General features: G+C 41.6%; 1 protein-coding gene across 2 annotated transcripts in view; it reads left to right on the forward strand.

Annotated features, from left to right (window-relative positions):
- LOC104060194 (AGBL carboxypeptidase 4) overlaps positions 1 to 27,840 on the forward strand; it is a 954,436-nt gene that overhangs the window by 856,029 nt on the left and 70,567 nt on the right. For both annotated transcript variants that reach the window (XM_054073734.1, XM_054073733.1), the window contains exon 11: positions 8,374 to 8,536. In XM_054073734.1, the coding sequence (XP_053929709.1) occupies positions 8,374 to 8,536 (163 nt within the window). The remainder of the gene's footprint in view (positions 1 to 8,373; positions 8,537 to 27,840) is intronic.

Below are 27,840 nucleotides of genomic sequence, written 5' to 3' on the forward strand. Positions count from 1 at the left end.
TCATTATTACCCTCAAGCATTTGCAGACCCCCTCATTTGTGTGTGCTGCTGGACAAAGCTTGGGCTGGCTATTTAAAGGGAGGTAGGTTCTAGACTAATTCTCTGGTTTATGGGTGATGGGTTTGTGCATAGGTTAATGGTTGGTATGTGCACATGCACGCATCTGTTTAGGGTGGCATAGTCTAGTATAATCTAGTGGCAAGAAGAGCTCCAACCGAGGCTTTCATTAAAGGATGGAGTGAAACTGGTTTCTTTCTCTTGCCTTTTACGAGTAGGTTGTGATGGGTTGCTCAGCTTTGTAGGGGAGCCTTTGACTGACTTCGTGAAGGTCTCAGCTAAGGACACTGCCAACCTGTTTTGTTTGACTGCAGGTTGTTGTTTAAGAAGCTCTCCCAGAAGAGCTGTTGTATTGATTTGAATTCCAGTTGCATTGGCTGCTGTGGTGAAGCCACTGAGCTCAATAAGCATCTTTGGTGCTGTAGCACTTGAGGAGGTGGGAGTTGCGAGTACAACCTGTTTCAGTGCATATGAGGATGAATTCTGGGGAATGTGAAACACAGGCCAAGTTCATGCACTCATGGTGCTAGTGTAACAAGTACAAGGTGCAAAGAGAGTCAGCCAGCAGGTTGCAGAGACCTCCATCAGTCCTGATGCTGTATGGCAGAGCGCTGAAGACAACAGAGCACAGATATTTTTGAGCAGTGAGAAGAAAAGTGCAGCTATTGTCATTCTTGCAGGTCAACAGCTGAAACTCTGAAGCATTAAACCCACTTGCTTGTTTAACTACAGAGTTTCCAAAAAGAGAGCTCGTTTTGTAGCTTTGCTTCTGAGGCGTAAACTAAGAGCTTATAAAGCTCCCTCCTTTCAATCCCTCTCCTAATGATCATGCCAATATGTGTTTTGATCAGCAAACTTAAGCAGGCATGACTGAAAGACACTTGGGACGGGTGAGGATGGGGGAAGATCGGGCATTCTCTCACTGCACATTAAAGGGATAACAAAACCCCTCAGGGAGTAAATGTGTGTGTGTGGTGGCAAAGTACCTTTAACCTGTTCTTTCTCTGAGGAGAGTTACACTTTAAAGCCTGACTATGTGGTATAAGCAGGTTGTGCTCATGGTACTCCTACAATGTGATGCTGCCTTTAAGAAAGGGTGATGGCCAACTGCTTTCCACTGAGCAGCAGGAAAATGGCAAAAAGATACAGGTAGTAGAAATATCTTAGTATATGAGGCTATTTGATCTTCAGATTTCAGTTTCATGCTCTTCTCTCTCACATTGTTAGGGCAGGTCAAACTGTTACAGATCTCCTCTGCACGTCTTTTCTCGGATTTCTGCAAGTCAAATTCTAGTTCAGAGAATATTACCTTCTTAAACCTATAGTTTGCTGCCCGCCTCAGTGTTTCCTACCAGGCATAGAAGTTACGAAACAAAATGCTGTCAGCTGCAGAGCAGTCAGTGAGAGTAAGTGACCAAACCCTTTTCACAGGAATATCAGTCCAATCTGACTGTCCCTAAGGCATCTGGAAAGACTCCAAGTAATGGGATCTCTCTTTGATCCTGGACTTTTCAAAACGTCCTCTTCCTAAATCTCAGTAGTCACAGATGATGTTGAGGCAAAATAAATTTTCCTCCTGTAGATCAGAAACACAGCAAAGTTGCAAAATGAGATAAATCAGGGAGTAACTTTGAGCTGTGCTCCCATTTCATAATATTATGTTTAACAATGCCATGTACATTTCAGATGTTGGCTGCAGTTTGTTTGTAAAATGAATTGGAAGAAGGCAGCCTGATAGCAGCCTCCCAAATGCCATGATTTCCAAGTCTCCAGACCCAGTTGGCACTGAGTCGATAGTCTATCACAAAAAATACTAACACATACGCTTTCCAGTCTATTAAGAGAGTTAATGGAGCTGGTGAGAAGTGGGTGTGAGGAGGGAGTTAAGTTGGCTTTTCAAGAGAGAAGTTTCCTCAGTGTTTCCAGAGAAGTAAGGAGATAAGTTTTGCTTGTAAGATAGCCTGATGGGCTACCAGCTGCAAGAATGGCAGGGTCAAAGCAGTGACTACTTAGCACACCATGGCAGTAATTAGCTTTATCCAAATGAGGAAAGTGAGCTGCTGGTTTCACCCCTCACCCTGTGGAGGTGCAAACAGAAGAGTCACAATTTGTAGTATTGCTGTTTACGATCTTCTTTGGCAAAGATTTCAAAGCCAGTGCATTTCTGTGCTCTCTTTCCAACTTTTGCAGACTTCAATAAAGCGTTGTAGAAAATGAGAGTGAGTGAGTTATAGCTGATACTGTAAAACTCTTCACCGAGATGGATTTGACATTGTCTGGGCTCCAGTCCATTTCCCAATGGCACATCTATTCTTCCTTGATGACAAGTGTGTCATTCCTTTTTTCTAGAGCACTAACTACTAACTTTTTATTATCACTTTTTTGCTACACTGGGGCAGTGAGTTGAAGGATCATAGAGGTCAGACCTGCTTTAGAAAAAAAGCTTGCTCTTCAGCTATAAGAGCAGCATCAGCAGATAACTCTGGTGAAATTGTAATTGAGTCTTGATTACATTTGGCCATTGCCAGTGCTGATAGGTGAAGAACATGAAGCAATTTGTATGCATAATCCCAGTTTACCCTGGTAGGTAAAGTGCTTATTGCTCAAGAAAAATGTGAGCAATTTTTCTGATTTTGTTGGCTTTTTAGGAATATTCGGCCTCAATTGTGAAATACATCTTCTTCCTCAAATGGGAATGGCATAGGGTGACACAGCATATTTTTAATTATGTGTTGTAATATGAAACCATTCTCTAATTATGAATTCTGGCATTGTTTATGTCTGTGTTTGTCTCCAGGAAGTACTTCTAACATTACTCTGATTCTTGTGAGCATACAGTTGAACATGATACATCCTTTCGTAAAACTCTTGACCTACCTCATTATCTATATCAGCAAATGGGAGGATCTCTTTATTCTGACTTTCATGCAGATACTCTGTTTGTGAGAACAAACAGGAAACATCCATGTGCACACTAGAGCTCAAGTTTTTGAAGATATATGCAGTTTTCTACTTCCTTCCATGGGCATTAATTGTGTTGCATTAGATGTGAACAGCTGGTAAAATCTATCTATTGGATTTCAGGACCCCCTTAAACCTTGCTACATCAGAAATTCATCTTTATCAATCTGTCAAAGCCTGTGACCATGTTTCTGTCTGGTTGATGATTTCTATCCTAATTACTCTGAATCATTTGTATCTTGTACTTTTCTTCCCTGCTGTGTGGGAAAAATACCTCAGGACTGATCATAAGTAATGTGCAGTCTATACCCTTGTTCCCACGCTAGGAGCCTGGCAAGGTCTTATTTGTACTGTGGTCATACGTTGATGCTTTTTCTCCCTAATGTGTTGAGAAATTTTGGAAGATGACAAAGATTCATTCCCCAATAAGTTCCGTATGTAAAAGTACCATTTTGTGCCCTGACTTTTTGCCCTTGCATCAGTGAACAGTAGAACTGAAGTTCCCATACGTTACTGTCTGAACAAGGGGCCTGCTTGAGATTTCAGTCTTTTTTGGCATCTCTTCTTCCACTGAACAGTGGACACAGATTTACAGGGTTTTGCCTCCAATTTTTATTTTTGTGGATTCTGAGGTTTTCTGATGCTGCAGCAAGACAAGTGCCCTGTGAAGTCATACATACACTGAGAAGGAGGTCCCAGCAGTGGAAGGTCTCACCAAGCAGAACCCCTCAGATTCCAAGTCCATCAGAATGCCAAAGGGTGGATTTGGGCAAATTCAGTCTCAGATGTGTGAGAAATATGCTGTTCTCCCTCTTTGTCTTTTGGAGGCTCTCTTGTGATAGATTGATGCAGGCATGCAGGGGCAGCCAGTAAATTGACTGCCATTACTTTGTGAATATAGACTGTCCAGGGCATTCGTTTCAGTAGTTATCAGCAGAATAGTGGAGCAGTGGTGAGAAACCAAGAGTATCCCTTACCCATATAGGAGATGCTTTAGCTGTTGAGCTTGCAAGCTAACTACAAGGAGGCTGAATTCATTGAGGAGAGACCCTATAATTTAGAGAGTGTCCTTACCAGCCAAAAGACAAGACTGCCTTGGAGACAGGGGTTCTGGCACATTGAGAGGTCTGACCAAGATTGGCCGAGATTGTTTTCCTGTTTTAAGCCCTCTCCAGAAAGAATTTGCATGGTTTTTTTTTCTTATTTCCTTCCACACATCTCTTTGCCTGCTGTAATGTCTGAATAAGGTCCAATAGGTTTACAAATGTCTTTGTGCTGGCTGGCTGCTCATTCTCATTCCCAGTGGGAAAACTGGTTGTACAGTAGGTATTCGTCAAAGCATGGGGAAGAAGAACGAAATCTGGTAGGAAGGTCTGCCACTAATGCCTGAGATGTATAGAGAGGATCAGCACACTCTAAGGTGCCCAAGTGTGTATGAAATCCGGGTGTAGTTTTCTGGTGGGTATCTTCCCATCAGAAAGTGGGGAAATCCTTCACTCTTCCTGCTCTGCTCTTTTAATACTATATTCTTGTTGAATGCTAAAGATATCTATTTGTTCACTGATTTTTTTCACACAACCTGAGAAGCACAGTCCTTCTGTGAGCTTTAACGTATCTGGGTGTTATAACAATGAATTACAGTTGATTTTATACAAATATCCCCATTTAAGTACTTCAAAGTCTTTGGTGTTTCTCTCCACCCTCCAGACTTTGTACTTTTTGTTGCTATTATTGATGGCACTCCCATCCAATTCAGCCTTGGAGAAATAAATATTTGTTTAGCTGTTCCCCTGCTGTGCCTGCTCAGTGTATTTGCTTAATGATGACTTCAGTTCAGCTTTCCAAGGGTTTTAGGGCAATAGATTCTCCCAGAAAAAAAACAAGAGACTCATTTGCGGACAACCTTATCTATGATATTTCCCCTCTCTTGTGCCCCGACTCCTCCCCTGACCCTTTTCCCCAGATCAAAGTTTGATTAAATATGGCTCTTTGCCACGAAACTCATGACTTTTCATAGCATTTGTTTCAGCATTATCAGCTGTCAAGATCACTTTTTGTGAGGAGTCAAAGTTTTGCTGTTTATTTCTCCATTCCATTTGTCTTGACTTGAAACAGTTGGTAGAAGGTTGGACTCAAAACAAGTACCTGCTGCCCTTCCTTGTCATTAGCTAAATTTTCTTGAATCTGTAATTTTCTTCCTTTCATCTAAAACATCAAATCACAGTCTGCATTATCACATTTGTTCTAGAGCCAAGCTCAAGCTAGTGTTTCAAAACCTGCATGTGTTTGTATTTGAAGGGTTTCTGTTGTTTTCACTACTACAACATTCTTGAGTCAAATCATAGATTTTACTTCTTACTTCAGACATCAAGTTGGTCGATGCCATCAGATTTTTTTCAAAGCCAGGACAAATGTAACCTCCAGAATCTACATTTGTGCACCTAAATGAAGGCTCAGTATTTTTTAATCCTGTATGTGTAGCTGTACCTGGCAAAGAAATGAACGGGTGATGTTATTAACAGCATTGCCATTTCAAGTCCTTTTGCACAGGTGAAACTAGAACCCTTCTATTACAAAAAGAAAAACCAATATCCCCCCCCCCTAATCCCCCAAACCCCACAAAATAGCATTATAAAAGTTCACACTCTAGAAAAATCCACATTTTATTTTCCTTTTTGGCTATTTACAAAACATTTGAATTATTTAAACTACTTATGCTTCACTTCTGATTTATGGCAAGTATAATTTTGCCAATAACTAGATCCAACTTCTCAGCTATTTTCTGCCAGGAAGCAAAAATCACTTCAGTGAAGTAATAGATCAGACTCTCTCTTCATCTATTTCCAGCAGATGAGATTTCAGCTTATAGAAGAGATTGTGTTTTATTAGGCCCTGAGTACATGACCTGGCACTTCTGTAGCTGAGTTTCATCTGACTATCACTCTGGTCCTCGAAGTCATCCCACTGCTTTTCTTATGATATTCAGAGCCTTCTCCATAATGTTGATTCATTCCACAGTGTGTCATCAGCAAATTTTTTTTTGCATGGTCCTCCTTTACCATACCAAGAACTGTGATGAAAACACTGTGGAAGTTCTATCTCAAGAATCTCCTTTGAGGAAGTCAACTCATAACCTTTCTCTAACCTGACTGAAATAATGGGAAATAGAGATGAAAAAAGACCTGAAGTCCAAACTGTATCCCAAACACATGAACTATACTCAGCAGATACTTGTCCAATTTGTTCTTAAACATAGATGATGAGATTCCATAATCTTCATTAGATACTCCATGTCAGTAACTGAATCTCCTAATGACTGGAGTACTTCTGTCACCAATCTCTGCCCTGAATCACTTCTCCAACATTTTTGTTATTTTCACTGTGCCAAATACAGCCACAGAACTAGGTCTTTTCCCTTGTGAGTGATGCTTCTGTTCACAAACCACAACACTATATTCTGACACATCTGTTGACATCTCCTTTGAGCTACCTCCATACACCCATATTCATCAGCTGACGCTTTTGTGCATTAAAAGTTCCATCACAGGCAGTCATTTGAACATGAAGCACTGTCCATTGAAATAAATGCTTACTTGACCTAGGAAGCAATCCCCAGAGATCATATTCCTTTATTTTTCTGAAATCTAACTGAAGACAAAGCTTTCCTCAGTTTCAGGGTCTTGGTGGTCTTTTGAAGAGTTTTGTAGGAGGAAGCTGGAGAACATTCCTTCTTGTAGACATCTTTAAGAATTTTATTCCATGTATCAAACCAATAATTTCCCCATCAGTCCTTATGAGCACCTTACCTCCCTGTTCCATGGATATTCAGAATATCCTCAAGGTTTCAGCTATATAATTTGGAGGAAATTATATGATACATACATAGCAAAATACATTCTGTGTACAGTTTACCACAAAGCTAAATATTATGCTAGCACAAAGACAACAAGTTGCATTTGGAAACTCCTATATATAAGGCTAATAAGAAACATAATTTCATCTTATTCTAATTAACCTGGAAAGACTTCCTTTTTATAACATGAGAGAGACTTCAAAACATTCAGAATATTAATAAACCCACAGGCACTTCCATTCTATATATCTTCTGGTGCACACTATTCATTAAGAATTGTTGCTCATTTCAGTATTAGTGTGATTTTCTCAGTCTAGAGAAGTTCAACATTTCTTATTTTCCCTGTTTTGATAGGAGGTGGACTCGATAAATATTAACATTATGTTAGCAAGAAAAGGTACTAGCCTTAAGGCTCAAAAGAAGGACCCTGAATAGCACAGAGCATTTACCGTGGGCACGATGACTGAACAGCAATCTACGTTAAAATTCCTTTATGTTTCACTGGCAATGTAGAATTCTTAAAGCAGGAGATATCAAGGCCTTTTATGCAACATATTCAAGTCAGAACTACTAAGCACTTTTTTTCTTTTATTTTATTGTGGTGGACACTAGCTTGTGCTGAGCCCAGATTGACTCAGCATTATAGTTATGAGGTTTGTGAATAGAGTCTGATAACCGAAATTAAATCAGAATCCATTTTTCTGTCTAGCTGGTAGGAACAAGCTCTGAGACTTCAATCAACCTGAAGATGAGCTCCCCTTTAGTCTCCAGATGTCAGGCCTTCAAAGGAGAGCTGAAACTCATTTATGGAAATACTTGGAGTCCTCCTCTCCCCCCTCAAATGAATAATCATAAAGCCGTAGGGTTCTTAAAGCACGATCTTCAGTAATAGCACAAAATATTGCCTTTTATACTGTCCTGCTAATGCTATAAAATAGAGCAGTATATTTTTCCACCCTGTGAGCAACACCCAGTTAACATTTAAATCGTGAAGTGGAAATTTGTATGACCTAATTTAAGAACCAGTCAAATGTCTTAGGTGAGAAAGTTTCACCAAAACGTAAATGCCACTGTATTTCTATTTTGCTTAGAAGAGTCCAGGGTAAAGCGGGAGGAGAATGTCTACGTTATAGGGGAATGCAGTAGAGGGAAGGAAACCAATATTCAAATAACATTTCAGCTTAACTTTTGAGAATAGAGGGTCTGGAAAGTTCACTTTCAACTCATGCATATAACAGGCTTTCTTTGTACTACCCAAAAGAGGAGGAGAAAACGTGATGTTACTAGCGAGCTGAGAGTCATTTTGTGGAAGTCTGCAAGGCATTATTTTTAGTCTATGTGCCAAATCTATGTTTCCATTCATGGTCTCTCCAGGCCATGCTCAAAAAATAATGCAGTCTCATATAGTGTAAATGAGACTTGGCAATGTGAATTTTAACAGACTGCATCCCAGTCTTTCCCTTGTTCCACTCACTCATGTCTTTGTGTTCTTCCTCCTGCAGTCCAGTACATCATTCAACAGAGATGCTGTGAAAGCAGGGACAGGGCGGCGTTTTCTTGGTGGGCTCTTAAATGATACATCCTACTGCTACACTCTGGAAGTCTCATTCTACAGCTACATATTGGGTGGACCTACTTCTACTGTCCCCTACACTGAAGAAGCATGTATCCTTTTGAAAGTCTTCCTCGTCTTGAGCACGCATGAACTGGGCACTTAAGGTAAATACTTCTATCTCAATAAGAGTTTGCTGAAATAGGAACACACAAGTGGAAATGTGAGTCTGCTCCTGATGCTTTAATTTCCCTTGTATTGATTCTCCATACTGTGGAAATTCAAGAAGAGAAAGGCATATTAGATCAAATAAACCATTTCCCTCTTGTAGGAGATTGTCTCACACACTTATTACAGAAACTAGTCCTGGAGAGTCTGTGATCCATTCCCTTCCACGGTCTTCCATTTCTTTCTTCATTTCTCTTCTTACCTCTCATTATCCTTGTGTTTGTACTATTGTTTTAATAGCAAGTTGAAAGCGTATCCTTGGTACTAACTTAAAATATCTTCTCTGTCTTTAAACTGCAGTCAAAAGCTTCTAAAGGATCCATTAGGTTCTGCGGCTGCCTCAGGGCCAGGTCTTTAATACCAGTTGACAAAGAAATGTCTCATTTATACCCAAGAGTATCTCTACAACTACCTGAAAGGAGGTTGTGGAGAGGAGGGAGCTGGTCTCTTCTCTCAGGTGACAAGGGACAGGACAAGAGGGAATGGCCTCAAGCTCCTCCAGGGGATGTTCAGACTGGACATCAAGAAAAAAATTTTCATGGAAAGGGTCATTGGGCACTGGAACAGGCTGCCCAGGGAGGCGATTGATTCACCTTCCCTGGAGGTGTTTAAAGGACGGGTGGATGAGGTGCTGAGGAGCATGGTTTAGGGATTGATAGGAACGGTTGGACTCGATGATCCAGTAGGTCCTTTCCAACCTAGAATTATAGAATTCTGAGAAATTCTATACACAGAATACACACATCCACCTTGCTATCTCAACATATCAACAATTTATAGAATTGTTCTGACTGGTCTTGTGATCTGGTTTTATGTTTTCCTTTTCTTTTTGTCACCATGGCCAATCAAATAACCAGTACCTGTGCTTCAAGCTTGGGTGTGTTGTTTCATTTCATCATTCTATCTTGGTAGCTTTTGAGATTTCCACCGGTTTAGAAAAAACGCAGTGGGAGAAAGATTAGCTGTGACTGCCTATTTACCTCTCCATTACATTATAGAAGTTCGGGAAGGTTTACAGCTTTAGGGTGGCAAGGAGGAAATTTTCATATGAGACCTAATTCTTCACCATCCATGCATATGTGCACTATGTGGGAATAAGAGCAAGAAATAAGGTGCAGAGAAAGTCATTCTTAGTCATTTGGGGTTTCTGGTTTGACTTCTGCATTTAAAGAGAAATTTTGGAGGAAGGTGAATATATTAAGGTGACTTATCAGTCTTGAGCATTTGGAATACAAGCTCTTTTTTGTCCAGTAACATGCATTGCACTGTACTTATATGTAGTATATCTTGCAACTGAGGAAAAAATTGTCTTTACTGTTAGGTTTAGGTATTTATATTCCAACATTGGTATTTTTGATTCTTGATTCCCTTGAATATGTTTTTCTTCATGACTTTTAGATCATCCTGATTTAGTTTCCATTTCCCTAAAGATATTTGGGTTGTGCTTCACATTTCGGGTGTGGGGTCTAACAGCTCTATCTATTTGCTTGGCTTGACTTCTGTGGACAGAGCTGCATCATTCTCAATTTATTAATTGTGACCATCAGCAGCTAGAGAACAGAAAACAGACCCCAGATCACAGAGTTCCTCCTTGGTGATTTATGGAAAGTTCAAGCAGTAGCTTGATTTCTACAGTTACGGTTTCACCTAGCTGAGTGAAAAAACTGGTTTTGACTGGCCTAGCAGACAGCAAGTTGGGAAGGCTCTTTGCCCATGTAGTACACTCCACTGGCATTTTGCCCTAGTAGGTTTTATTATTTCCTTTTCAGCTGAGGGATTCTATCAAGAGTGCTGCTTATGACAGCTCTTTCTCATGTGTGCAGTTTCCTAGTTAGAGAAAGAAATGGAGCTGCCTGAAGCAGTCTCTAGGCTGGTCTGCTCTAACACAGGAGTGGCTGGATTTATGCACATCCTGTCTCGGAGGGGAGAAGTTTTATATCACTGAAGTGCCTGTGACCAAAAGTAAAACAATTGCAGAACGTTCCAATTTCGCCTAAACAGCTCTTCCAAGCTATCTGCAAGCCGGTGATTAATTAATGCTCAGATTTTTTAATGGACCTGAACCAAAGACACAGACAGTCAATTCATATTGGCCTCCAAGGACAGGTGTGCTTCTATTAACTGTCTAGCTACATGCAGGCAGCAAGTCAAGCAAATAAATGAAGAAAATACAGTAAGCCCCAAAACTGTGAACTGATTCAGGAAACCTACCTTCGAAGATGTATTTCTTAGGATTTTGTTCATCCCACTGTGATGTATTGGGTTGTGAGGGTTTTGTTTTATTTTTAATAGAAAAAGAATCAGGGAGGCTAGGAATGTTTATAGCTTCTAGTGTTGGATTAAGAACAATGGGCTGAGACTCAGCCTCAAGTTTAGGGAATCCATGGCCTTGAACAGAGACTACAAATGAGATCACACCCCACGTTCAGAAACTAGCCATACTGTCTCCAGGTAGACACGAAAACATATGAGGATCTCAAGGTTCTACAAGAACATTAATTTAGCCTAATGTTGTTCCTGTTGACAAGTGAGAAAACTGAAAAAAACCTCTGAAGTGTCTTCTCTTTGCACTGGTGGCATTTAATTCTACCTGTCAGTTTCTTTCCTTTACTGCATTCATGGCAAATAAGATCATAGTACTACCCCCTTTCATGACATAGTATAAATGGATTAAGTTGGGGCTTTTTGTTGTGGGTTTTGGTTTTTTTTTAATCTCTTCATGTTCCTCAGGGCTTACATGCTAACTCTATGATCTATCCAAACCTCTACGTGAGCCTGTAACAGATATATTTCTACATTTGGTAAGATTACACATTTTTTCAGACATGCGTGACTGAAACATACTTGGTAATTATCGAGATAAATGGATACCTTAGATGCATGAAAATGGGAGACAGACTTCTAGTTTGGTAAGTGTTACATGAATTCTGACATTTTTAGTGTAGAGAGTAACTTTTTTCAATAAGAAAAGTAAGAATTTTTTTTTTTTTTAGAAAAGAGGAACAGAAGGTATCATTAAAAGTAAAAATCTGTTCCAAATTATTCCAGTTAGTATGACTGAATGCATTCTCCTAAATTAAATACCTCAAAGATTCAGAATTTAGAGTACTATACCTGCTACGTCCTATAAAAAGAAATTTGCTCCTGAGCCTTCACAATTTAAATCACATCTACAAGCAAAGGATCTTCTTGAGTTTGCTCAGGGGGTATATGTTTCGTACATATATGATAGGATAATAGCATCCCATGGAGAGTTGAATTTCTGGCACCTTCTAACAGGGATTTAACATGATTGCATGAATGTCTCAGGCCTCGGTTAGCGTTACACTAATAATGGTTATTGCTCGAGTGTCTCTTCTATTTTCATCCTGCAAACAAAGCACTTCATCAGGTGTAACTTACTGAACATTTTGTTATAGTTTCCTTCAGAGGTATGTGTGTGTCTGGTAGGTCTGTGTCTAACTGATATGTACCTGGTGTATGAGAAACATTAGGGATATATTCTATAAGCCTGGCTCTGCAGAATACCCTATGATAACATGTGCTGTAGATAACAGTGACTGGACTCTGTTTTGAAGGCATAATAACAGGATTGTAGGCTTGTCAGTTAGTCGCCTGGAAGTGGGCAGAGAAATTTGTAAAACCCTTTTCACACGTGTGCACATTTGGTGGTAACTGATTAAAAAGGACAGCAATATAGTTTACTCAGCACCAGTTAAAGAAGCTTTAAAATGAGCTGATATGCTTCCATTAAATACCGTGTTTTACTAGGCATTTACAAGGCTCACGACACAAGGCATGCAAACTGCTCTGTAACATTCACCACCAGCAGCTCAGCTGCTGAGCTGTCTAGTTACATGCCAGCCTCATAGCTGGGCAGGGAACAAAGGATAAAAGAGGGGGAGGAAGGATGAATCCCCAGCTGTAGGACTCTAAGTGCTGTTCTGACAGCACAACCAGAATTGCTTTCCACTACAGCTGCTGATCACAGCTGTCACAGCCTGACCTGAGAGTGGCCAGTAAAGGAGTCTCACATCAACTGTTTTAAAATCTATTGGGTTCATTTTTTAGTGTTTGAACTGAATCCCTGCTGCACAGCAGGCAGCCCATAAGAGAGCATAAAAGGTTTTACTCTTCCAAAGACTAGCCATGAGGTAGGAAAATAGAAATTATGGAGACTAGGCAAGAACTGGTATGATTGTAACCTGGTAGCTGTAGGGGAGAATCATCACGATGATGAATTGTGGTGGGCATCAAAACTGCTAGTGTGTCTGTGACTATTTTGTGTACTGTAATTTTAATTCTAAGCTTCCTCCAGGTGGGGAAGGCCCTCATCCTATTTAGTCATCTATGTGTATGGCTTTACTCATTGAAATCACTTCTGAGTGAAGCAGGATAATGGAACCTTGGACTGAGAGTCTGGTGGAACAGTTTTCTTTCGTAAGGCTTCTCTAAGCACATCACTTCACTTCTTTGATTTAATGTCCTCAACACAATTTACTTTTTTGTAAAACAAACAAACAAACAAAATAATCAAAATAACATTTTGGAAGCCATGGGTGAAAAACACAGAAGAAAAAGACATACCCCAAGGTGTTTTCACATTACAATTGCCTACAAAATAATCTCAATGCTCTAAAACACTACAGCTGAACCAACTATCAAAGATATGACTTGATATTAGCCATTTCACTGAATATGTTAAATTGGAAGCTTTGCATCCCTTAAACAGGGTGTAGTTGCACTGCTAAAGTCGCCTGTTTATGGACACTAAAAATGTATTTATGCAGCTACAGCCACAGAACAAAAGCTTAGATTGACTAGAGTCTCTTTGGGTGTGTAACAGGACCTTACATCTTGGACTCTTGGCACAGCTGGCACCACTGAGTTCACTCTTATTCTTAACTTCAAACATAGCACCAGCCTGCTTCTTGACTGGGAACTTGAGAAATTAAATACTCTGGAGAAAATAGTCATTTACTTACATCCAGATTAAAGAGTACCTGGATCTCAGTAAACGCCTATCCCAGGGAAAAGATATATATATGCAAACTACAATTCCAGTAAAAGCATCCATAACTTTTAAAGCTTCATGGACTTGCTAGTCTTCTAGGGCAAGTGCACTTAATTATTTTGGTCTTTTTTTACATTTTTTTTTTTCCGGCAACTGCGTGTCCTGATCCTCCTAGCTCTGTTAGTGATATCTTTAAAAGAAGGTCCTCATGAGCCAGATTATGGCCCTTGCAGGTTCATTCCCATCCAGTAAAGACAACATTACTAGCAAAAGCCAATGACATACGAAAGGCTGTGCTGATAAAGCTGAGGGAGCTCTGCAGAGGTTATCTAGTGTGGCTTATGTTTGAACTTGAGTTAGAGCTTGTTGCCAAGATGATTTCAAATAAATCGGGCACATACTCAGGAAAAGACCTCCAAAGGTCTACATCTTCATCCTTCTTCTGCTAAGCTCCTAGAAGCTGTCTCCCTTCTGTGTGTTGCAAAAAGTGGCATTAATCTTAATCCTGAAAATTTTCCTAAGAGTGACGTGTGCACATCATCTCTCCAGTATCTGGCTATTTCTCAGTACCATGTTTTGGACTGTCTTTGAGGAAAGAAAACAAAATCTTCTTTCAATTCCCCTGTCTATGTGAAAGTGTCAAGGTTTACAGCCACAATTTCAAATGCTCTTAATATTACTGGAAGCACAGAGTTAAATTATAGAGTTGTAAAGTTACTTTATAGTGATAATGCTGTCAAGCATCAATATCTCTGCCCCAGGGCACCATGGAAACTCAGTTAATGATATAAGAAGCTGATATTTTTCAGAGTTGCAGCTGTTGGTTCATACCCAGAAGGAATCTGTGTGTTTGTTCATATTGGGTATATAGAGGGGGACCTGCTCAAAGAAAATTAAGAAACAGTGAATGTCTGTTTAATGAAATGGAGTGGAATGAAAGTGCAAAGCAGTGTATGGTGTTGCAGTATGTACACCTTTTTCCCTCCCTCCCTCCCTCCCTCCCTCCCTCCCTCCCTCCCTCAGTTCAATACAGTGGACAGTACTGTAGAATAATACTTATTTTACCATAAGAAAGGGTGGCTGTGTGGGAGAGTGGATATTTGTATGTAGATTTGTTTATCTAGTTGCCTGTAGTACTGACTGCATCAATCTATGCAGACACCATCTGGGAGTATCAGTAAAGAAATGGAAATTAAGGCAAGTGACTACAGTCAACTTAGGAATATCTATTTTTTGTAATGGATTTCTTAGCATCTGTATCCCAAAGTGCTTTGATAGCCTCAGATGAAAGATGCTATGAAAGTGCAAAGTGTTATTATAAAGGTGTTTTTTTTCTTTTAAAGAATTTTTTTTCTGAAATTTAGAATATGAGAAGCATCTTCAAAGTATTTCCTGGGGATTTAACCATGTGATTCCAGTTGCCTTTTGGCTAGGAGCCAAGTATCAAATACCACATATGTGAGTGTGGAAACGGTCTTGCAATTAACTGCTGCAGTAAGACAGGTCTTGAATAACTGGTTCATTTCTCTGCGTGCCCAGGTGCTTTGCATGTGTCCTCTTAGTAAGCCATTCACATGCATTTCTGTGGGGAAGGAGGGAGAGCAGGTCAGACTCATGGGCCTGTTTTAAGTAGAAGTGAAAGGGAGTTTGTGAGCTGGGGATCTAGTCCTGAGGGGGATGAAGCATCAGAAGTACAGAAAACCAACCTGTCCAATCAGATTTTAAGGCACAAGTTAAACTGAGCACCATGGTTTGCTCCAGAGTTGAGCTGCCCTCAGCATAGTAAGGGAGGACTCTGTGAGGGTGTAGATTAATTTTGTTCCTTTTGTGTACACAGATTTTTCATAGGGATATAAAATACAGGGAAGAGATGATGAGACTTGTTGTGGGACCAGAATGTAAGCAGTGTACACATCCAGACCTATAGAAATGTTCTCAAGACAGCTTTAAACACAAATGAAGGAGCTTGTGGTATTTGAGGGACAGAAAGACTTCAACAGGTGTGAGCCTGGAGTAGGGAATTTGCACAGGTTGACTTGAGAGCTGCCAATATTTACAACATTATTCAAGAGCAGGGACAATGGGTGCATAAGTGTCCTACAGAGACACATGTGCAAATATAGTCCCTACTCCCTGACAGCCGTCTTCAACCAGTGCTGGTGGAGAATTTGCTCTTTGGGCTAGCTAGGGCTGTATCCAGTGACATGGGAAGACAGATCCTTTTAAGCCATATAAGATGAGAAAGGCCAGCTTTAACAGTGATCTTATACCAAATGCAACCTTTGGGGTTTCTGTTGAAATACTGCATGTTAACTGCCGCCAAACTGTCATTGAGGTTTTACTGATTGAAATCCTCATCAGTAGTTTCCATTCAAGCTATCAATGACTTATAGTTGCTATCAGGCCAGATAAATCAGTGGCCTGCAAGCACAGAGCTCTCTAATTTCAAATAGTTTTGATGGTGTTATAAAAAATCATAAAATTTGCCAGTTAATGATAATTAATACATTTTTCCATTAGTATTTCTTTTGCACACAGGAGAAAATAACTTAGAGCAAGCACAAGTGATGTATTCACTGAATGGTCAGAATGTGAAGTTGATTACATGAATGACTGCAAATTGTGGCTAATATAAACAAGGGGAGAAGTTCCCTCCAGGCACTGCTGTCCCTCATGGAACTGGCTCTCAAGGCTTTGAACACCTCACTTATGAACCGTTTTTTTTCATAAACTTGTATTTTTCCTTCATGTTATAAACAACTTAGACAAAACTAAGCATATAGAACCGATAGGAAGGCTCTTGGGTGCACAGAGCACCATACAAATGCTATTAGACCCACAGTTAAAATAATTCTTTGGTAAATGTTAAATTCCTATTAGTAACACTTGCTAAACTTAAGTGCAAAGGAAAGGGCAAGGCTAATCTGAAAGGCAGTGGACAGCAAGACTTAAAAGATATCAACAATTTGTTGGAAATGTCTCAGGGGAGTGGTTAATATGACTAAAGAGTAATGTCTGTAAGCTGAAGATTTAGATTGGAAGAGGGCTTTAGCCAGTGCTGTGCTTTGGATCTTTCCCAAATGTCAATGAGAATGAAAAGAAAAAAGCCATTCAGAATGAGGTGTTTTTCAAAAGGCAATAAACGGAAAAATTGCTGTGTCTCTGTGACAGGTATCTGTTTTTCTGCCAGACTGTTTTGGTGTTTGTGTGTCTCTATGTTTGTCATCTTTTTCCTCTTTGCTGTGTCTCTTTACTTCTGGCTGAGTCTTCTCCCTTGTGCCTGCCTGTCTTGCATCTGTATCCTCACCACCCTGTTCACAGTTTTAGGTCATTATCCCTACCCTACACCTTTCTGTCATCTCATTTGATTTTTTGGAGGTGGCATTTCATTAATCAGACACACCCAGCCTCTGCTTTTTGTTTACTTTATGCTGTCTTTCACCCTTTTTTCTTTTATGTTTTGCCACCTAAAGGCTTGGCAGGGCTTAGTGGTGATTAAAGGGAATTCTAGGGTAGGAGCAGAAGTTACATTTTAGCTACAACTTCCTTAGTCACAAATACCAACATCCTGGAAAGAAATCAGAGATGGTTTTTCAGGAAATTCAGCAAAGAAATTAGTGTCTGTCTGTCTTCTTCAGCTGCTTGAGCAATTGCAACTGAATTTGACAGTGATAAAAGTCTTAGAGATATTAGATTCCTATGAGTTTCACGAGAAATAGCTCGCTGAATGAGTAGAAAGACCAAAATTAATCTCTCTAGCAGGGACAGCTGCATCTCTATTGTTAGAAACCAAAGGAGGTCAGTAGGCATGAAAGTCACAGGAAACAGATTCCGCATCTCCTTGCTTTCTTGGGCATGTCACTGTTGAGTAGAGACACTGCTTTACTTTCCTTTTCTCTACAAAACTGTTACTCCTAACATCCCTGTAAACATTAACAAAGAATATCTCATGGCATCCTGAAAAGCAGGTTTCACCTTCTCCATCAAGCCACTGTTGAAAGAGGTCAGAAACCTGGCAGGTACAGTTCATAGGTGGATAGAATACCCATTCAAGCCAAGGCTAATACACGCCCACCCCAAGACAACAGCATTCCTTGTCACTTAGAGGTGATCAACAAAGTCTGAATGTGTCTCAGGCAGAAACTAAAGATAATCTCCAGCTTTGATCTAGTGTTCAGAAACCTTCATGTTTTGATAAGAGCAGAATGGGTTTGATTCTCCCATGTCTCATCTCTGAACAGAAGAACAGCCAAATCAGCTCAGATCAAACTGAGCCCTCTGTAATATCTTTCCTCTGATAGAGGCCAAAAGCAGTTGCTGAGAATATAATAATAAAATAAACATATAACAATACTTCCCCTAAATATTCTTCCAGCTTCCAGCAGCTACTGGTTTGGGGATCCCAGAGCCAGAGATGTTGATTATGCCTGTAGTGACACTCAATACATTTGTCTCCCATGAACCTTCATACATTTTTAGCGCCAACAGCATTCCTTGCTAGGGATTTCAACAGCTTAATAGTATCTTGTTTGTTTTAAGCCTACCACCTGCAAGTTTTATTTTGCTATTCCCAAGTGTTAAGTTGGAAGGAGCATTGAACCCCATCTGCTTTTCCCATGGCACTCACATCAGTCCCCTTTTTTAAATGTTTCAAGTCTACCTAGTTATTCACTGAGTATTTATTCTCTACATGATAAGCAGAAAAATACTACCAGATCAGGATCGTTCCTTCGTTTCTAGAGTTGGTATATGATTTTACACTTTTTTTCTAGGTATGCACAACTGTATGAATTGCTAAGCAATGGAAAATCAACTCCAGTGACTCTAATGGCAGAGCCTGTATTTGCTATGCATTATGATTTTTAATTGTGGTCCAGATAAATCCTGCGCTGATCACACAAGCAGCAAGTATAAGCACCAAAATGAGAGATATGATGCTTGGTTTCAGAGCACACACTGCAATCATTATGTGTTCAGTTCCTCATGCACTTAAAAGTCTGTGTTCTCTGCTGTACTTCTCTTTTTCTTAAAATTTAGAAGTAACTCAAAGCTTGTTGAAACAAATGAATTCCAGTTCAGCATAGGCTGGAGTTTTTGTCATCTGGCTAAAAGAGTCTAGGAACCAACTCCTGCTCAAGGAATACATGGTTTTTGAAAATTGCAACATCCCAAATACCTTGCTTTCTGTCATTATGATTGGTGTGCATCACTCTTCCACAGCAAACCGACTTCTGAATAACACGCTCCTGCAGTCAGGTTGCATTCATGATTCTGCCAGGCTACTGATTTCTTTTTCTAAAACTAGGCAATCCTTATTAAACCAGCAACTGTCATCTGGTGCCACAAAAGACCAAATGATAGGTGACAATCCATTCATGTTTTCCTTATCAGCCAGTCCCTCAAGGAATCCAGTATGTAGGTTAACTACTCAAGACTTCTTACGTAACAAAGAGGGCTCTACAGAGTCACATGTAGCAAAAGCTCACATTGGACTGGTTTCTGCAGATATTCAGCTGGAGCAGTGTTGCAGGACAAGTGCAAAGTGAGATCTCTTTCCACCATATTACTCCATGACAAAGCTCAAGCTTCCTTTCAATAAATCATTACCAGGCTGTTTAAGTGGAACACAGCTGTTTTAATCAAGGTAGGCGATGGAAAGAAGATCCAGTTGTCTTCCTGGTGACTTTCTGCTGGAGAGGCAGCCAGACTGCTAATGCTCCTATATGTTGGAGTCAGCACTGCACGATTCTGCCAACCCAAGGGGAGAGAATCTACAGTACTTCAGACCTATTATTCCTGTTTTCAAGCCTTTTCTTGGAGTTTCTGTGGATTCTTCAAGGTCTGGTAAGTGACTGGTTCTGTTGGCAGACTGCAGCTTCAGGCTGCTTGTCTCTTACTGTGTAGCAGTAATAAATACCTTGTCTTGAGAAGATTCCTGTGACTGTGCCTGATGGCAGTCTCACAATCTCATATTCTTGTGATACTGTGAAGATTTGAGACTGGGCTATTTCTGGGCCAACAGGATTATCATCCTAGTGTTTCTTCTTCCTTGCTTGATGATTCTTCTCTGTACTGCATCCCTCATGTGTCTGCCAAGTAGAATTTGTTGCATTGACTTTCTTTCCAAAGCTTGCCCAGAAGGACAGCTTTCCTTCAACCAGGATACAGAAAGGGCCTGTGTCTCCAGACCATCAATATTTTTCTTGAGATGATAAATGAACTGCCAATAAACCAAGGCAGCTGCCAGATCCTTCTGAGAAACAGACCTTCAGACCCAATTTATCCGTGCTTGGTTTATTTATGTGTCTGGAAACTTTTGAAATGCAAACAGAGGACTAACTACTCTGAGGCAGTCACTGAGAATTTGATGGTATAGATAGATACGGTGGGAGTTTATGGACTGGTTCAGACACATTAGTTATTACTCTGTGCTAGCCTATCTCAAACAAGAAAATATCTTGAGATTCATCATAGGGAACACCACAGGAAAGAAACAAAACTCTCAAAGCCAGACCTAAATTCTCATACTTGCTATATCATCCAGCTTGTTTTTCTCCATCTCTTCTGGTCTTTCTCGCCTCTAATTAAGGGTTTTGCATAACCTCTGAAATTTGTGCTGTCAAGATTTTTCTGTGGAGACAAGACATGACTGGTCATATTGTGCTTAGAGCCATGGGACTACTGCGTGTGCTTCAACAAGTATGGCTTGTAGGGAGACCAATCTGGTTTTGAATCAGCTGATACAGTGGGAAAAAGCAGACAGTCTGTGTGTTTAAGAGTCCTTTTGCTGGGCAGTAGGTGTGTATGTGTGTTTCATATACATTCACCCCCAAATTTCCGAGCCTATTTTTTTTTTTCTGTTTCCAACTAGAGAGATTTCTCAGGGGTATTACGTTTGGGCAAGTTTTATGAAAACAGGCAGCTGAGCAAAGGAATGAGACTCAGCCGATGCCTCTGCTGGGAAAAAGGCTGGAGCGAGTTTATGTGTTATTACACACCAGAGGGTCTGTATGGGGGAGGTGCTGTAAAATGCTACAGCTCAGGGAGAATTTCAGCTGGCACAAAACCCATATTGCTGGAGAAGCCCAGGCTAGGGACTGGGTCTCGATAGTCGCACTGTTGGTGGGACAATTACCTCCTATTTCAAACTAAGCCTGGCCTGACCAGGAGCCCGTGTGACCCAGGAGCACAAGCTCTAGCTCTTTGCTGATGGGGGAGGGGGAAAATGAGCAAATCCAAGGCAGGAAAACCAATGAGGATGAGCACTCAGGGTCAGCCCTTGGGAGGAGGGTGGGGGCCCATCACCCTGGTGCCTCTTTGCACCTCCCTGTGGCTGTTCCCCAGTGTAAGGCCCGGGCTAATGAAGCGATGCCCCCTCCCCACCCGGCCAGCCCCAGGCGGCACAGCTGACTCTTGCCTGTAGTTCAAGTGCCCTCTTCTGGCACGAAACGTTTCGTTCCTCAGTGGCAGTCGATGGAAGAGAAGTTGTTTTTCTTATGGTTGCTGAAATCAGAAACAAAGCAGGTTTTCTCTTCCTTTCCTTCCCCTCTGTGTCTCAGGCTGTCTTGGCAGGCAACAGCGGTCAAAGAAGAAGGAGCCCCTCTGCTATATCAGCCTAGATAGGTCAAAGCTTTTCTGTAGTACAGTACTGTGATGAGATTTTGTCTGTTTCTGAGGTCATTAAATAGAAATATTTTTTTTTTCCTCTCTGACTCTCTCTTTTGTCTTTTCTTTTTCCTGCCTTATCTTTAGCTGGTGTAAATCTGTATCCTTCTTGATTTACACCAACTGAGAATTTGGTGGCCTTTTCCTGCTTATGTTTTCTGCTCTCTATCATAAAAATAATCCCTTGGCTATTCTTGACCTGTTGATGTCAATAGTTTTCACTGTGAATTCCAATGGGATCCAGATTTGACCTTTATTGATTAGCAGGGAATGCTTGGTGATGAAATGTGGGGAGAGAGGAACGTGCAGCCGCTGTCAGAGATGCTCCCGTGCTGAGCACTCAGTTGGAAAAGGAAACTTTTCATACACTTGTTAATGTGAATTCAAGGTTAGTAGTACACAGCACAGCAACTGCATCTGTCTGCAGAGGGATTTAAAATCAGTCTTTAATAAGAAAAAGGAGTTTCCTGCACTGCTTTATCATATCAGTTACCATCAGAGGCCTTTGCATGTGCTTTGGATTTTTCTCTATATTTAAGGAGCATTTCAAGCCATAATTGATTATAGCTGAATTTGTGTTACAAAGAAGGGAACAGTAGGTCAGGACATTTACGTTATGAGACAAGACTGAGCCTGATGCCCATTTAGATCCTTTATAGCAGAAGGGTAGTGTTTTTTTCCCTGGTTACAAGCAGTGTCTCAGCTATTGAGTAAAATGCTGTATTAATAATTCTGTACTTATTGCAGGCTCTCTGAATGCAAATCTCTTCACGCAAGCTGGATTGGCATACACTAGTTTAGGAATTACACATACAATTTGTACTGCCCTCCACAGGGTTTATGCAGCGTAAAAGGAGCTGGAGTCAGGATTGCCAGGTTTTGCAAAGTGCCGAGCTAGAAGTGAAAATCCAGCTTCTCCCTTCAAGGTGAAAAGGACATAGGAGATTCTGGTGGTTTTGGTCTGCCTGAGGATCTTTCTGCAGTGGTCCCTGCTCTGTTACATGCACTTTAAAACTGTCGTATGCTGACATTGTTTTTTCCTGGTCACTTCTCAGTCCTGGGTGCTTAGATGTCATTTAGACAGAGATGGTCTGTGGCTGAGGATAAGTATATCACCCTTGCAATGTTATTGCACTGAAACCAAGAGTGCAAGGACAGATAAGATCACGTGCCAAGAACTGAGACCAGGCAAGCGAAGAGTTTCCAAGCCAATACAAGTTGAGATATTAAAGTACTTAATGTGAACAGACATCATTCAAGATAGCAGAAAATACTCAAAATTTACATTATGACTTCCAAAGATATTATCCCAAATATGACATAAGGGTAAAGTGAACACCGTCATCTTCTAACATATCATTTTAAGGACGCTGTTCTGCATAGAAAAATATATATATGTGAGTGCATGCATACATTAGATATGCATATATACCAGAACTTCTTTCCTTTTTCTTAAGTATTTTCTCAAGATTCATGAAGGAAATTAATTATGACAGAAAGAGAAACTTGCAGGCCTCTCTTTGTGTGTGGGAGCTCCAAGTTACCACTGCAACGAACAAAGATGCCCCTCTATCAGTCCTCCGCAGACAGCCCTGGAACTGGAGCAGCCTGGAGTAATGGTGCTGAGAAGTCGGTATGATAACAAGGCAACGCAAAGTATAGCCTAACAGGATGACAGCACAAGGCAGCAAAAATAGGCAGCTTTTGTATGACTATAATAGCACCACCTGCTTTCAGAACGTTAGTCATCCTGTAAATGTGTCCATTCCAGTGAATATCCTTGAGGGAGCTGACACAGAAATCCATAGAAACGAGGCACTGAATCTGAGCAGAGAAAAGGGAGAAGAGCAGGGACTCGCTAGGCTGAAAGAAGCCTGCTGGTGGGGGGAAGGGGAGCAGGCTGGAAATGTGTGTATGCATGTGGGGGTGTGTATGGGGCAGCAGAGAAGTGCATATGCTTCTCGAAGGGAAGAATTTATTTCCTTCTCATCAAACCTCAGCCCCTGCTGCTTTCTTTGATTTTTCTCTAGGAGGGCCAATCTAGGCACTCAGTGATGATAAATAACCCAGTGTTAGAAGGTGACATGCACAGTGACACGATAATACGAAGAGAAAGAGAAAAACCCAAAGGGACAGAGTTTCTGTGTAATTCATTTATTTCCCAAGTGTGCTCTGCAAAGCTGGCAGTTTGGGAACCCCATCCCACTGGTTTCTCATGCAGCCTTGTCGGAGGGGGTCGTAGGGAAGCCTGACAAACCTCAAACCTTGTTAGCATAAACAGTCTCCCCAAAAAGCTGTATTTTTCCTGGTGAGCTTTGTTTGCAGTGACCTTGGTAGGACGTTTCAGCCCTGTTTTGATTAAGGGCATCAATTTGGGACCTTGTATCTGATCTGTAGTTAAGGGTTAGCTGCGTGTCAGGATACCTGTGTGCCTTGCCTGGCCTCAGGCGAGTCTCACAATCTTCCTCACTGCTTTTCCCAGTTAGCAGGCTTTTCAGCTTTGCAATTGTAACGGGTTTTTTTAACATTGAATTTGTGTGCAATTTCCTGGATTTTGTCAAAGCAAACTGAGAGCAGAAGTGTTGTTGTGCTGACACGCACAGTATATCAGCAGGGCTGAGCCTTCAGCTTCACTGAGCAGGATGCTGCTGCTTGGGATAACAGAATAGCAAGTTGCCGTTCTGTTGGACCAACATAAGGAAAGAAAAAAGGTACATTTTGCCAGAGGGTTTCCTGGCCATTTACTGATGACTAGAGATGTTAAGACTTGGTGATCTGAATTCTGTTTGTGGCTCTGTAAAAAGCTTGCAGACTTGGTGCCTGTCCTTTCTCCTTCCAGCTTTTTCTTGGATGAAAATGCAAGACAGGAGAAATGGTGTTGTCTAGACAATGACACGGGGCTAGGACGCAGTCTAGTGAGATAAAAGGAGAGTGGAACAAGCATACAGGGCAAAGTGATTTGCCTAAATCTGCACAACCAGATCTCCTGACTCCTTCACTCTCCCTCCTGTGGCTTCTCCTTAGGAGATGAAGTTGATTGATTGAAATTGCCCTTTTTACTGATTACCATTTTAATAATCTAACCAGCAGTGTCAGAAATCCAGCATGAGGGGGGCTTTTTTTTTTTTTGCTGCAATCTGTTTGTTACTTGCATTTCTCTCAGGTGGGCACCAAAATTGGACTAGTTGGGTTCTCTGTCTATTCACATTTGGGTTTGTGCTCTTGTCGATCAGGTATAGCATAGTGCTACTGCTGCAGCTACATTCTCATAACACAGGGCTACATTCTCATTGCAAGGAAGTGAAAATTAAAACAAAATCACACCCTCTCACCCCAAATAAATCAATCTGCAAAAATAAATCTTGATCTTGTAGGTCTTGGGAAAAAAATTTCTTTGTGCATCCATGCATGCTTCATCTCCTTGGTGATTGTCATGTTGTGTAAAATTTCTGTTTTCTGAGTGTGGGATAGAAACCACTACTGTTTTCTATCTTGACATTTCTGTCTCCTCACAGCCTCCTTTGCCTGTTCTCAGTTGCATCTCATGCTATATCTGACTTGTCTTTGGTGCTGATAGGGAGCCTTTGCCTTGGAGCATTACTTGCACTTAACTGACCACACTGTTCCTTCTAGGTTTTAAATAGGTGAATAATAATGAAACTTCATGCCCTGGGGTTTGATTCTTGATGGGTTTTCCCACATCCTGTCAGCTTGCAAATAAATAATACCTGTAAGAAAAAGGGACTAAAATCATCTCAGCTCTTTTCGCTGAGAACCAAAAGGACCAGTGGCTGGAATGCAAGAAGAAAGAACATTTCCATTCCTTGCTCGTTTGGTTGGCAGCATAATCACTCAGAATAATATATCTTCATTGGAAACTTAGATGAAAATGGAAGAGGAATGAGGGTGTTTTCAGAGAAGAAGCTGGGAAGGGGCTTCTGTCTCTGTGGAAGCCCAGCCCCAGGGGGAGAGCAAAAGGGTTAGAGAAGCCCCATGGCTGCTGGGTCCAAAATGGCCCTGGGTGGCTGTGGCTGTGCCCAACAGCTCACCCCCCTCAGCCCTGGCCATCTCCCCCAGCACCTGCCAGTGCCCTCTGTTCCCTGGAGCCGGAGGCTGTGAGAAGCAGGGGCTGTGTTTGCCCTCAGTGGCCCTCATACACACCTGGGCAGCATGCAGAGGCCTGAATAGGCCAGGAATAAGTTGTGGAGATCTAGAGCAGCCGGCTGCCTGCTGTGCTAGCTCTTTAACCCTTCAGCAGCTAGCGCTTTCCCACAGCCTCAAGAGCAAACAAGGACAAAAAAACCCAGCCACAGAGCTGAAACATTTTATTTCCCCTACTGGGTCTTGCCAATTAACCCTGTCAGGAGCTACAAAACCACACTGGGTGCATCAACAGAAAATGAGCTGAGGAGGGAGAGTGTTTGAGGAAGGCAGTGCAGAGATCTAATCATCTCCCCATCTCCCTGGAAAAGCTGAGCTGTGGCACAGGATCAGCGGGAGCAAGTTTGCAAACACCTCCATGCTTCAGAAACTGCTGCAGGGCAAACAGAAACACTGAAGACCAGATCCTGGTGGGAGTCTGTCTCCACGCTATCTGGCTGCTGTGTGCCCAACCCTTTGCAAATGCCACTGGTTGCTGTATTATCTGTGTTGGCTTTGCAGTGTGTTTGGGAGTTTTGAAGAAGGCCAGAGGGGAGGATAGAGGCAGCAAAGGCTTCCCCTCTCCAAAAGCTGAGACTCCCCGTGTGGACTGCTCTTGATCTGCTTCAATGTCTATGTCTGCATGTTTTCCCTTCAGCATTAGGTGAGCTGATTGCCTCTTCCTTTGCTCCAGGTAGTAGAAAGTTCAAGGTGGACTGAAAATAAGAGTAACTAGTTAAGTTGGATGAAGCATGGGTCACCCAGGATGTGTCTTGATTGTCCCTTTTGACAAGCATATCTGATCATGTGTAGAGAGTGGAACCAAGTGAGACAGTGGGCAGAGCAGGGCACAGGGCTTGGTGTCACCCAAAGGGAGGCTTAGTCCATTCACTGGGAGGACAATGAAGAACTGACTGTACTTTGGGGCTGTTTGGCATCTTGGGTGCAAGCTTGTTGAAGTAAGTTGGCTAATTTGCTGCAGCATCAGCCTCCTGAAATCATCCAAGTGACCCCAAAGTTGAAATTTGTCCCACAGTCACCTCTGTAGCCTTTGCACCAATGAAACCATAGAGCCAAAGCAGAGAAGCAGGCAGAGTGTTTAATTAGCCTTGCTTTTATTCCTTTCTGTAGAAAGAAATCCTTCATTCCACTTTTTAGCTTCTTTGGGAACAAAAATCAGTTGTTGCCCTATCTGCTGTGCGACCTTCTGACTGGCAGAATGATCCCACGTGCAGTTAGGGGTGAGCCTAGACCAGCCCTGCAAGCCCTCTTGCCTCCCTGGCCCCTTGCCACACCACACATACTTCACTGCTCCCTAATCCTCTCAGTTTTAATTGCTTTTCCAGTGCCTCTTGGATGCTGGTGAGCAGTGAGGGGTTGAAACACAGCGTTCTCCCAGCCTCGGCAGAAAAAGGTAGGACGGCTTTGGCTGTGAAAAATCGCACAAAGGGAAAAAAAGGGACTGTTTTGGAGTTGAGTGATACAGAGTTAACATTCTGACTCTCAGGCCATGAAATTGTTCTTCCAGGTGAATTTCTGGTCTCTCAAATTCATTTTGGGCACAACACACACCTCAAATGGAACCGGCTGCATCTCTTGACGTCAGTAAATGCTTTCTTCCCTTCTAAAGAACACAGTTTGGATTTCATCTTGTTTTTACACCTTCACTTCTCCTTGTAAGGCTCATTGTCACCACTGGGTCTGGTGTCATCCAACTGCGGCAGTGAGACCAACACTCTGTGCTGCAGAAATTCCCAGAGCACAACACTCGGCAGCTGCCAAAGCAGTATGCTGGCACCTGCTCAAGGCAAGAGAGGGAGAGAAATATCACTTTGTCTGCTTCCCTTCACTGCTGCCCACCAGGAAACCAGCAGAGACAGCACTTTGCTCCTCTGCTTGAGAAACATGCAGGTTAGATGAGCAAGGATGACATCTTGAGCCTTTTTGGTCTTTTCAACAACCCTTGTCCCCTTTGTCTCATGCCACTTTTTTTCCAGTTGGATTGCTGCTGCCCCATATCACCGCTCTCTAGAAGGCTGGCCAGGAATAGCATTTTGTTGTACTTTTCTTCTGCTGTTTCTCACCTGCCAAAGTCCTTCCATTAAATGGCACAAGTCTAATTATTTTAGGCGTGAGAGCTGGCGTTGGCTGCATTTGGGCAAATAACAAAAGGATGCTTTAAGCAAGGCAGCTGTCGGGAAGATCAGACATTTTTGATGGCTGTGGAGACAACTTTCCTCTCATGAACTTTTTCCAACCAGCCCCATTCCCTTCTAACTCATGGGTCGCTTCTGTCTCCTTGTCTTTCCATCTAAATTGAGGTGATAATAAATTTACTAAATGCCTTTTTTTGTGGAAGAAATTCTGCAA

Source organism: Cuculus canorus, chromosome 8 (genome assembly GCF_017976375.1).
Source record: "Cuculus canorus isolate bCucCan1 chromosome 8, bCucCan1.pri, whole genome shotgun sequence".
Taxonomy (NCBI): Eukaryota; Metazoa; Chordata; class Aves; order Cuculiformes; family Cuculidae; genus Cuculus; species Cuculus canorus.